Source organism: Ranitomeya variabilis, chromosome 1, assembly GCF_051348905.1.
Source record: "Ranitomeya variabilis isolate aRanVar5 chromosome 1, aRanVar5.hap1, whole genome shotgun sequence".
Taxonomy (NCBI): domain Eukaryota; kingdom Metazoa; phylum Chordata; class Amphibia; order Anura; family Dendrobatidae; genus Ranitomeya; species Ranitomeya variabilis.
In genome coordinates this window covers 486,834,246-486,847,385 of record NC_135232.1, presented here as the reverse complement: position 1 = coordinate 486,847,385, position 13,140 = coordinate 486,834,246, and the positions used below count along the sequence as shown (strand labels likewise).

Below are 13,140 nucleotides of genomic sequence, written 5' to 3'. Positions count from 1 at the left end.
CCTTTTCATGACATGCGCTATATATATATATATATATATATATATATATATATATAAATATATATATATACAGTGCAAGTTGGAAGCGAGTGTATGGTGTGAGCTCAAGCAGTAAGCCAGCCACATACCTGGCAGGCGATGGCTGTGAATTACAGCCAGGACCTGCAGCTAACAATCGTGGATGGAGTGGATTACGGTACTCAATTGAAACCCTGCCTGTGGCAGAGAGACTGATTTATGTGAAGCATGGCTGCATATAGCACGAGCGATTGGATGAACGCATCTTTAAGACCCCTAACAAAAACTTTATTCCCCCTGTAGCGTTCTGGTTTCAGTTAAATATTTTACCTCACAAAAAGATTCAGCTGCCATCCCATGCTGTAAATTCTGTATACTTTCTTTTGTTTCCTCTCCTGGCCAGGAGCTTTGGTATATGGAGGGCCGTATTTGGCATTCATGCTGCCCTAGGCACTTTAAGTGGTCAAGCCCCCTACTGATCAGTCAGACTAAGGCCTCCGGTACGTGTGGTGACAATTTTCACAAGTACCGGAAACACTTACACATGTAGACACATTCAAGTAAATGGGTCTGTGCACATGTTAGTGTGTTTCCATGCACCGTGGGTTCGAGGGCAAAACACGATGACATGTCAGATTTTAACAGCAGCATAGGTCACAAAACGTTCCACACACGTGCATACAGATGACACACGGGAATGTCATCTGTGTGACACGTACCAGCACCTGAGAAGCAGTGGTACAGATAGGCCGGCGTCACACTACACCGTAATACGGACCGATGCTACACGATAAAAAATTGCATAGCACTCAGACCAATGTTAATCTATGAGGCATCTTGCGATAAAAAATTGCATAGCACTCAGACCAATGTTAATCTATGAGGCATCTTGCGATAAAAAATTGCATAGCACTCAGACCAATGTTAATCTGTGAGGCAGCGCCTATCATCCGTTGTTTTCTCGGCCGTATTATACATGCATACGAAATCGCAGCATGCTGCGATTGTCACCGTGTTACGCCCGAAATACGCCAATGCAAGTCTATGGGTGCAAGAAAAACTCGCACATCACACGGACCATCAGTGTGACTTGCGCAAAATACACACCAGGTGTTCTATAGAAAAGCCAATAATTCAGGGCAGTGTACAGTAAAATCACACTGACAGGTTAAAATAGAATAGATAGAATAAATGTCTACACATAGTATAGGTATATATATATAAATATATATATATATATATTGTGGTGCAGTGACCCCTGTGGCAGCTAGGGGGCGCTGTGTGTGCTCCTTGGGATATGCATGGAGGCATATCTGTTGTGATAATGGTGGTGAAACAGTGACTGGCATTGTTGTGAATGGCCGATATGTGTCGCAGAGGGAGTCTGCGTGGTAAGTCTGATGTAATGTGGTTGTTCTGGGACCTGTAGTCCCTCAAGAGTTGGTGTAGTGTTGTATAATAGTCAAGGGAGACTTACTAGGCTAGTTGTGTGAGATGGACGGGACAAACTAGACACACATCCACACTCCCACCTGTGGGAGTGGTTAAGGGTATATAATGTGACCAGAGTGTGGGTCACATGTTCCTCTATGGTACCAGTGTTTGGACCTGAGTGGTGAAGGTCCTGGAAGTATGTGTTGGATTTCCTGGGAGTAGGAATCCTGAAGAGCACATACCAGTGTGTTGGATTTCCTGGGAGTAGGAATCCTGAATAGCACATGGTGGGGCTTTGCTATTGGTGACCTGGGTATTGGACGGTCCCAGCTGGGGATGGACGTCCTGAATAGTACCCGGACTGGCCACCTGTGTGATCCTGCGTAACCTGGGTGTTGGGAGGTCCTGGGAGTAGGACCGGATCCCTGAACAGCACGAGGTGAGGACCGGGATCTGCAGAGCCAGTGACAGCTACTGTGTGGGGAAGCTACAGTCCTTCGGTGGGTCTGGACTGACTAATGTGTGCCAGCCAGGCAAGTTGGTGATCCCTGTGAGGCAGCTTACCCGGAAGTGAGGACTGACAAGGAGTCAGCAGGTAGAGCAGGAGCTCCCGTCAGGTACCTATACAGACTGTTGGTGCTTGTGTTGTTCTATGAACTGTGTGGTCTCCCATGGCAACTGAACGGAGTGAGGTTCGGCGTGTTTAGTGTCCGTGACCCAGTGTCATATGCGCTACATGTGACTTGGGACATTGGTGAACTGTACGGCATACGGACACCCATGGTAACTGGGCGAAGTGAGAGGTCCAGCATGTTTAGTGTCCGTGAGTCAAAGCCGTAAATGAAGTGTTTAAGATAAAGCTGCAAGTTAATATCACCAGTTGGTGCCTGTTGTGTTTCGTGAAATGTATATAATGAACTGTGCATAACCCGGTTTATGACACTTTAATAAACTGTATAGACCGTGTTTAAGCGAAAAATCGTGCCTGACTACGTTAATCCCATGCCAAGCGAGTGTCCCCCAATACACTCAGTAAGAGCAATCTTACTATATATATGTATATATATATATATATATATATGTATATATATATATATATCATTGACAACTCTATATACTGTATATATATTTCATGCAGCGCTAGATAGCAGAAAAGCCGGTAATTCAATTGTCGGCTTTTGCTTAATCCTTACCGAACCCGACAGGATATGAGACATGGTTTACATACAGTAAACCATTTCATATCCGTTATATTTTTATATATCCCTCACTAATAATGTTAGTAGTGTATGTGTGCAAAATTTGTGCGCTCTAGGTGTTAAATTGCAGGGTTAATTCACGGAAAAAAATGGTGTGGGCTCCAGCGCAATTTTCTCCACCAGAGTGGGAAAGCCAGTGATCGAGGGAAGATATTAAAAGCCTAGAGAGGGTCCATGGTTATTGCCCCCCCCCCCCCCCCTGGCTAAAAACATCTGCCCCCAGCCACCCCAGAAAAGGCACATCTGGAAGATGCATCTATTCTGGCACTTAGCCTCTCTCTTCCCTCTGCCCAGGATTGGCGCAGTTCCCAGACCACTCGCATCATTCTCTCCTGCTCTGCTGGTGATCAGCGCTATCAAGGGAGAATGTTGAGAGTTATATTCAGTTGATAACAGTGAAAGCAGGTGGTGGCTGATGGGACTATTACTTCCTTTAATCTAAACCTGTTGCAGCTAATAACAGAGAGAACAGGCAGCGGCTGTGGGTTCCCCTGTATTTTTGATAACCAAACAGACAAAATTGACAGCTGCGGTTTGCAACCCTCAGCTGTCAGCGTTAGCAAGGCTGGTTATCAAGAATAGAGGGGTCCACACGCTTTTTTTTTAAATTATTTAAAAAATAATTTTAAAATACTGCGTGGGGTCCACCCCATTTTTGACAACCAGCTTTGCTAAAGCAGACAGCTGAATGCTGGTATTCTCAGGCTGGATATTGACCCCCCTAGCCTAAAAATACCAGCCCCCAGCCGCCCAGTAAAGGCACATTTATAAGACACCTATCCATTACTAATCCTATAGTTATATGGTAAATAAAGACACAGCCAGAATAAAGTTGTTTTGTTTTATTTCTAATAAAACAACACACTTTTCCTTATTTTATTTTAAAATATCAAACACAGATATATTCACCTAAAGCCCATTCCATTAAAGCCTTCTTCTCCTGTAATAAAACAAAAATAAAAAATAACACTATCCCTCACCTGTCCGTCATTCTGTCCCACACCGTAATCCATGTCTGGGGATAAACAGTTTTCAACCTGGATGGTGCCAAGATGCAACTGTCCAGGCTGAGAATCACTGATGAATGAGCTGCTGCGAGCGCAGCATCAGTGACCAGTTTTGACTATTTCGAGGTTATCGCCAGTCAGTGAGGCCGCGTTCCCAGCCCGGCTGAACTGCGATGACCTCAGCACCACAGTTCTCAGTTCACTGCAGATCAAAGATTATAGCTTCCTAATAAAAACAAAATTGTGCTGATGTGGGAAATGTTATTTATTATCTCATCTCCTGCCCAATACAATCCCAACAGTGAAACATGATGGTGGCAGCATCATGCTATGGGGGTATTTTTTCAGCTGCAGGGACACTGGTTGTCATTAAAGGAAACATGAATGCGGCCAAGTACAGAGATATCCTGGATTAAAACCTCTTCCAGAGTGCCCTGCACCTCAGACTTGGTCAAGGTTCACCTTCCAACAAGACAATGACCCTAAGCACACAGCTAAAATAACAAAGGAGTGGCTTCAGAACAACTCTGTGACCATTCTTGACTGGCCCAGCCAGAGCTCTGACCTGAACCCAATAGAGCATCTCTGGAGAGACCTAAAAATGGCTGTCCACCAAAGTTCACCATCCAACCTGATGGAACTTGAGAGTATCTGCAAGGAAGAATGGCAGAGGATCCCCAAATCCAGGTTTGAAAAACTTGTTCCATCATTCCCAAGATGACTCATGGCTGTACTAGCTCAAAAGGGTGCTTCTACTCAATACTGAGAAGAGGGTCTGAATACTTATGACCATGTGATATTTTTGATGGGGGACACTGTGTGGCTGATATGCGTCATCCACATGAAGCAGTAATAGAGGACAGCAATTGTAAAAAGAAAAAAGAGGTGTCACATCAAGACCAGAGATGCACATCGGACCTAACTGTGCCGTCTGTGTATACAATAATGTAACAACTCTGCTGGCATCACGGCATGGCCTCGCATTTCTCACACTATCTTACCCACTGCTCCAGGTTATGATGTGGTTTCTGTTTCTTGCCAGCTCCATGTTCTGTGTCTCTGCTCTCTGCATGCTTCATGGTTCTGTGTATAGAGGGGCGGCGCCTGAACTCTCTGGTTCTTATAGGAATCAGGTGCATCTGTCCAATCTGTTCCTGACCAATTGTCAAGAGGCCTCCAGTATATAGTGCAGCTCCACCCAGTGTTCTGGGCTTGTGCAATGTGTTAGCTCAGTTAGTGTCTTGCTTCTGAGTTTGCCTGGCCTTTCTCTGAGTTACTCCCTCTCTGGAGGATTTTCTGTGTTATTTCCTTGGTCTTGTTGTCCGCCCACCAGGAGGCAGTATATCCTGGTCCCAGTGTCTTTGTCCTTGTGTCTTGTTCCATTGCCTTGTCTGCACTTAGTCTTACCTCGGTCTCCTAGTCTTTGGCTTCCTTCCCTGTTGTCTTTCCTTGTATTCTCAGTCTGCTTACATTCCGCACTCTTGCAGCTCTGCCTGCTCTGTACCTTTGTGACTTTACCTCTGCTCCTCCCTTCTGCGTTTCTGCTCCTTTCTACTCAGCTTATCTTCTGCTGTTGCAGTTATCCCTTGCTGCAGCTTCTCTCCACATTCCTTGTGGCTCTGCTCAGCTTTGCTGCAGAGACCTCTCCCGCAGCTCCTCTCCGCTCCTTGCGGTTCTACCTGGCTCCGCTCCTTGCGGTTCTACCTGGCTCCGCTCCTTGCGGTTCTACCTGGCTCCGCTCCTTGCGGTTCTACCTGGCTCCGCTCCTTGCGGTTCTACCTGGCTCCGCTCCTTGCGGTTCTACCTGGCTCCGCTCCTTGCGGTTCTACCTGGCTTCTCCTGCACTTGGCTCCGCCTCCAGCTCTTGGCTCCGCCTCCTGCCTGTTTGCACTTGGCTCCGCCTCCAGCTCTTGGCTCCGCCTCCTGTGGTTTTGCACTTGGCTCCGCCTCCTGCTCTTGGCTCTGCCTCCTGCACTTCTGTTCTTGCCTCTAGCTCCTGTGCTTTCGCTCTGCATCCGCTCTTGCGGTCTTTTTCTACTTATTCCTAAGTCCTTGTGTCTGAACAGGTTCTTACCCGTTCTACATACCTGCCTGCAGACCGGTCCCTACCGGTTCTTCCAGTGTGCCAGTCTTGTCCACCAGTCCTGCCAGAGAGCCAGCCGTGCCTGCCTACCTGACAGTGTTCCTGTTGTACCCGTCTGCCTGCCTATGTGCCAGCCGTGCCCGCTTGCTTGTCTATGTTCCGTTCCCCGGTGGGATCAGCAGCCACAACCAGACTCCACCCTGGAGTGGTACCTGGTAGCTCCCTATTGCACAAGTCTGACCTCACTATCAGAGGCTCCAGCGAACACCTAGGAAGCTACTTAGTTACGCCCCTTCCTGGGAAGTTTGGTCTGTGGTCCAGTGGGGCCACTCCCCCGCACGCCCGCGCCAACCAGTCTGGGCGCGAGCATGACAGTTTGCACAGGCGATGGCCTCCGCTGTATCCCATGTCCTACCGCTCGCAGAGCATGATGAACTTTTTTCCTGCCCGTATGAGCAACCTGAAAAATTTGTTCCACCAAGGGTGGTTCAGATTGAAGAGACCTCTGACCCGATTATTGTCTCTAATGCTCTCTTCAAGCAACTTCAGGCCTATGAGGAGGAGCACTACCCAGCTGACCCACCTAGGTTCTATGGGAATCCTGAAGAATGTCAGGGGTTCCTGAAACAGTGCTTACGCTACATCCTGCAGAATGCAGCTTGTTTTCCCTCTGACTGGGTCAAGGTGGGTTACATCATGTCCTACCTGGCCGAAGATGCTCTAATATGGATAACTCCCCTCTGGGAAGCAGGGGATCCTATCGTCATGAACCTAGGGGCCTTCCTGGTGGCCTTCCGTAGAGTCTTTGACAAGCCTCGTCCTGCCACTCCTGTGAAGTCTTCCCCATCTAGATCCGAGAGGCGCTCCAGACGAGCGAAACCCGTGAAGAAACCCCCACGTCAAGCCATGACCGTCTGTGACCCTCCAGTTCCTCTACCCGTTAATGCAGCTACCCGTGTGAAGCCTAAGAAGGTTGATGAGAGTGGGCTGGCAAATCAGCAGCCTGAAATCAGCCATAAGAAGGGCATACAATGTCGCTGCTGTTGTGAGGAACACCTGGATGGCCTCTGTCCAGGGGATCTAAAGCTCAAAAACCTCGGGTCAGTAGGAGAGACTGCCCTTGGTGAGAATAACTCCCTGCTGCTAAAGTCTATGACTGTTTCTCTGCCTTCTGGGAGCTTTGGTGTGTCTAAGCCGCCTGTCATACGGAGTCGGTGTATGGCCTCCGTTCTACAGCTCCAGAACCCGGTGTGGGTGTTGCCTGATAATGGCCGAACCCTGCTAAAGAACAGTCTAGTCCTACAAGGACAACTACAGCTCCAAGTTGGAGCCTTATACACGAAGAAGTTTGTCTTCCACATGCTGTCTGTTATGCCCATGGGTCATTCTGAGCCAAGGACTCTACCACCCGCTCTGGTCAAGGGTTCCAGTAAAGTGCTTCGTTTGAACTTACCCAGTCTTGAGAACTGTCTGGTTCCCATGCGTCAAAGACACTTAGCAGTGTCATCTTCTTCAGCTGGTCTGCTAGTCGACGAGTCAAGGTGTGCTGATGTCACCGAAGATGGGGAAACGGTGACGATGTCTCCACACATCTCCAGTGACTATACCAGTAAACACTTAGTCGTCGAGTCAAGGTGTGCTAATGTCACCGAACATGGGGAGGCGGTGACTATCTCTCCACACATCTCCAACGACTATACCTGTAATCCGTTCCTAGGAACATCCCCGCCGCTTGGACGATTTCTTCTGGATAACGGGCAGAAGATGGTTCCTATGTTTATACCTTCAGCGTCCTTGTGGCCGGCTGGTGAAGACTTCAAAACAGAAGTTTGTTCTCCTCAACTTTTCTCTGACCCGGAGGAGCTGTTGTTCTCCACACTCATTTCTAGTGATTTTTCCTGTGTTCAGTACTCTAGAACATCTCTGCTATCTGAAAGTTTGTCTCTGGATATCGGGCAGAGGGTGTATCCTGTGAGTATTCATTCGGCTTCCATGTGGCCGGCTGGTGAAGATAACAAGTCGGTAGCTTCCAAGTCCCTGCTTCTTGTCTACCCTGAGGAAATGGTCCAGTCCATTGAGAAGGCTAACCCTATTGGGTACAATGAGACTTTGCTATCCGAGATTTCTGATGAAGCTAAACCTGCAGAGCACAAAGAGACTTTGTTTTTTGAGATACCTGGTGACCCTCCTGCCGCCTTCTACCCTGAAGATATCATGTTGGCCTGGACTATGTATGCTCCCATTCTTCTACAAGTTATTCTGGCGGGCTTGAAGAAGAGGGGCCGTAAAGGGGGGGGTACTGTAACAACTCTGCTGGCATCACAGCATGGCCTCGCATTTCTCACACTATCTTACCCACTGCTCCAGGTCATGATGTGGTTTCTGTTTTTTGCCAGCTCCATGTTCTGTGTCTCTGCTCTCTGCATGCTTCATGGTTCTGTGTATAGGGGGGCGGCGCCTGAACTCTCTGGTTCTTATAGGAATCAGGTGCATCTGTCCAATCTGTTCCTGACCAATTGTCAAGAGGCCTCCAGTATATAGTGCAGCTCCACCCAGTGTTCTGGGCCTGTGCAATGTGTTAGCTCAGTTAGTGTCTTGCTTCTGAGTTTGCCTGGCCTTTCTCTGAGTTACTCCCTCTCTGGAGGATTTTCTGTGTTATTTCCTTGGTCTTGTTGTCCGCCCTCCAGGAGGCAGTATATCCTGGTCCCAGTGCCTTTGTCCTTGTGTCTTGTTCCATTGCCTTGTCTGCACTTAGTCTTACCCCGGTCTCCTAGTCTTTGGCTTCCTTCCCTGTTGTCTTTCCTTGTATTCTCAGTCTGCTTACACTCCGCACTCTTGCAGCTCTGCCTGCTCTGTACCTTTGTGACTTTACCTCTGCTCCTCCCTTCTGCGTTTCTGCTCCTTTCTACTCAGCTTATCTTCTGCTGTTGCAGTTATCCCTTGCTGCAGCTTCTCTCCACATTCCTTGTGGCTCTGCTCAGCTTTGCTGTAGAGACCTCTCCCTCAGCTCCTCTCCGCTCCTTGCGGTTCTACCTGGCTCCGCTCCTTGCGGTTCTACCTGGCTCCGCTCCTTGCGGTTCTACCTGGCTCCGCTCCTTGCGGTTCTACCTGGCTCCGCTCCTTGCGGTTCTACCTGGCTCCGCTCCTTGCGGTTCTACCTCTCCTGCACTTGGCTCCGCCGCCAGCTCTTGGCTCCGCCTCCTGCCTGTTTGCACTTGGCTCTGCCTCCTGCGGTTTTGCACTTGGCTCCGCCTTCTGCTCTTGGCTCCGCCTCCTGCACTTCTGTTCTTGCCTCTAGCTCCTGTGCTTTCGCTCTGCATCCGCTCTTGCGGTCTTTTTCTACTTATTCCTAAGTCCTTGTGTCTGAACAGGTTCTTACCCGTTCTACATACCTGCCTGCAGACCGGTCCCTACCGGTTCTTCCAGTGTGCCAGTCATGTCCACCAGTCCTGCCAGAGAGCCAGCCGTGCCTGCCTACCTGAGAGCCAGCCGTGCCCGCCTGCCTGACAGTGTTCCTGTTGTACCCGTCTGCCTGCCTATGTGCCAGCCGTGCCCGCTTGCTTGTCTATGTTCCGTTCCCCGGTGGGATCAGCAGCCACAACCAGACTCCACCCTGGAGTGGTACCTGGTAGCTCCCTATTGCACAAGTCTGACCTCACCATCAGAGGCTCCAGCGAACACCTAGGAAGCTACTTAGTTACGCCCCTTCCTGGGAAGTTTGGTCTGTGGTCCAGTGGGGCCACTCCCCCGCACGCCCGCGCCAACCAGTCTGGGCGCGAGCATGACAAATAAAAGCTAATTTTTGGTCCTTGCATCAGAGATTGGGGACACACAGACAGCATACCAAATAGGGCAGCACAGTGGCTCAGTCGTTAGCATTGCAGTGCTGGGGTTCTGGGTTCAAATCCCACCAAGGACAATATCTGCAAGGAATTTGTATGTTCTCCCCGTGGGTTTCCTATGGGTGCTCCAGTTTCCTCCCACACGCTAAAGGTATACTGAGAGAGAATTTAGATTATGATCCCCAATGGGGACAGTGATGATAATGTATGAAAACGCTTCGGAATATGATAGCGCTATATGAGCAAGGCATAATAATTAATAGGTGCTGGCTGTATTTTATATGGGGAAAACCTGGTGACAGATTTCCTTTAAAGCCAGCTCTTTGTCTTGATTGATAGTGATCCATTGATAAGAGCGAGCAGAGGCTAATATTAGTTTACCTATCTGCGCTTGGGCACCCACAATGGTAGAGCATGGTCTCCACACTATTCTCTCCAATAAAATATTCCCACCACACTGTCTGCCCTAGTGAAATATGGCAGTCACCACCCCTCAAAAAAAAGGGCCACACTGTCCTCCCCATTCTCCACACAGAGCCCCCGCTCATGTTCTCCACACAGAACTCTGCCCATGTTCTCTGCTGTTTACAGAATTGATTATTATTGATTATTATGGTTTATTTATTGTTGATTAAAACCCTTAAAGGGAACCAAGATTGCCTTGCGAAGGCGTGAACTACGGAGGACAGAGAATGAACTTCAATCCAATATTGCGGCCAGCATGCAGCCAGCGGGTAAGGAAAGGGTGAATCAAACACCCGAAAACCCCGCCCATATGACCGAAAATCGGTCCCGCCAAATTCAGGTGACAGGTTCCCTTTAATAAAACATTTTGGCAAGTTTTCCAACATTTGGTTAATGTCTATTACTTTAATTAAGTTATGGTTGGAGTTAATGTATACTTTTATAATCCAATGTTAGTCCCCGTGTAATAAACTAAGAGGGTCCATGGGACCATAAGTCTTTTTGGGTGTATAAAGGGATAAGATCAGTGTGGCTAATATTGTTTGTTTTCTAAGTTCTTTCAACTGTAAACCCTGCTGAGTTTTTGGTGGGTATCTCATGGATGGGCAGATAAGGAACACCTGGTGAATCTTTTCCTGCCAGAATCCAGGAATCCCAGGATTGGTGGCTTAGCTGGAAGGAGGTGGTGAATTTTGATATTTAACCCCCCATGATGGCCAGCAACGGAGCATTGCTAACCTGAAGATTGGAGATCTCCGGCCCACCTGCCCCCAAGTTCTTTATTTTGCTTATTTTAATTGTCGCTTGTTTTATTAGAGGAAGGTTACACCCAGACTTGTGGTTGGGTGGTGTTGGTTCTATTTAAAGATTTGTGGTGCGTTTTGAGTCAATTAAAGACTGAGCCTCTGTTTACTGAATTTATTATTGATTATTTATAAAACATTGCGGTCCGTTTCCCAACACTTGGCTCATGTCTAATATTTTAATTAAGTCATGGCTGGAGTTAATGTATAGACTTAATGATCCCATAGGGTTATCTCAAGTTCTTAAAAAAAAAATAAAATTGCAAAGTGCTTGTCAGAACAAGCCACTTTGCAATTTAGCTCTTATTAACCCCTTCATGACTGGAGTTATTTTTGGTTTTGCGTTTTCGTTTTTTGCTCCCCTTCTTCACAGAGCCATAACTTTTTTATTTTTCCATCAATATGGCCATGTGAGGGCTTATTTTTTGCAAAATGTTCTTTTGAATGACATTGGTTTTAACATATCGTCTACTGGAAAATGGGAAAAATCCAAGTGCGGTGAATTTGCCAAAAAAAAGTGCAATTCCACAGTTGTTTTTTGTTTGGCTTTTGTCCTAGGTTCACTAAATGCTAAAACTGACCTGCCATTATGATTCTCCAGGTCATTACAAGTTCATAGACACCAAACATGTCTACGTTATTTTTAATGTAAGGGTTGAAAAAAAAATTCCATACTTTGTTTAAAAAAAATTGTGCCATTTTCCAGTATCTGTAGAGTCCCCATTTTTTGTGATCTCGTGTTGGGTGAGGGCTTATGTCAGCTGTTCAAAACTATTAAGCCCGATGTTGGAAAGGGGTTAAAAAGCCTATTTGTTTTCAAGAATGGAAGGATTTTTAGTTTTTTAGTGTACAGCTTATTGTCAAAGTTACCGGCTATCCTGCAGTCTCAGAGTGGCAGGATACCTAGGTAAGGAAGGAGCAAATGCTGCAAAGATGCTCTATAAATTACAGCATGCTAATAGCATGAAGCTTGGACTGACCCACAGGTGAACAGGTGAATCCTCCTGTGCAAGAGTGGACCACCACCCTCTTATATGAGCAGTACTTGGCACAATATACACACTTTGTATAAAGGCAGCATCTTATTCATCTAACAATCTGCCCAGTTCATTGTTATACAAATTTGTGATTGAGTATAATGTCATATTTGCATGTAGCTGGAAAGTGGGGCCCTGGAGTTGGATGCTGGTGGGCCCTTCTCACCCCGATGCTACAGTGCTCATAGTGCTCTGCATCAGGCTGGATTGCTGGATCTAACCAGCCTCAATGCCTTTGTGCTTCTCCCATGTTACAGAGGTAAAGTTACCCTTGCTAGCAGCCTCGGAGAGCGCACAATTTGGACTCAACCATGACACTGGTCCAACTGTCAATCTTCAGAAGTGCACAGCCCCCTGGCAACCAGGAAGCCAGGAGTCAGGAGGGTTGCACTCCTGAACATACAGCATTAGAACAACCCATGAGAATATATTACAATTTGCTGCTATCTTTTTTGCTATGCATTTTTGTAAATTACTGAATATTTGGTTTATTTGTATACTCAGAAATATTGCATTTTAGCATGTATTGGCAGAGAAATGACCGAAAGAGGTTGAAGGATTTCAGTCTGAGACTCTACCATTCATTACATCAAATTATGAATTGTGTCAGGAGCAGCCAATGGATTTTACTGATTGTATTCGAAAGCCTTGGAATACGAATCCCTCAACTCAGTGCTAAACAAGCACAGTTTACAACATTTGTGTATCGAACGTAACCCTGCAGTGTTTCTTGATTTTTAGATATGCCTCATACCTTGAGATCTGTGGCAGCTTGCTCAATATGATGTATGTTGCCAAGTACATCGCTTTTCTTTTGATCAAGCTGCTCCAGGCATCTGCTTGTCAGATTCTGCAAGAAATGGGAAGAAGTTTATTAGCATAGCAAAATGTTTTGCAAGTCAGTTTTTCTGATTTTTTTATGTAGCAAAGCGAGAGAATCCTTGTTTTTATATATTGGTTAAATATACTGTACATCTTTCGGGCTAATGCACAGTGTGTCAGGATATCCATAAGGTTTCAAATTGATATCAAAACCATTTGTAATATATCTTGTGTTCACCTAGAAAAGTCAATTTTGCCATCAAAATTATTTCTTGTCCTTCGTTATAGAAGTCAGCATAGACCTAAAAAACATCCTTATGGCCACTATATTTTGTAGTGAAGGGGCTTGTACTTAAACACTTTTATAGTT

General features: G+C 46.7%; 1 protein-coding gene across 1 annotated transcript in view; it reads right to left on the bottom strand.

Annotated features, from left to right (window-relative positions):
• The window catches only part of TRIM14 (tripartite motif containing 14), a 99,145-nt gene that overhangs the window by 48,967 nt on the left and 37,038 nt on the right, over positions 1-13,140 (bottom strand). The window contains exon 2 of the mRNA XM_077251746.1: positions 12,703-12,798. Coding sequence (XP_077107861.1) covers positions 12,703-12,798 — 96 coding nt within the window. The remainder of the gene's footprint in view (positions 1-12,702; positions 12,799-13,140) is intronic.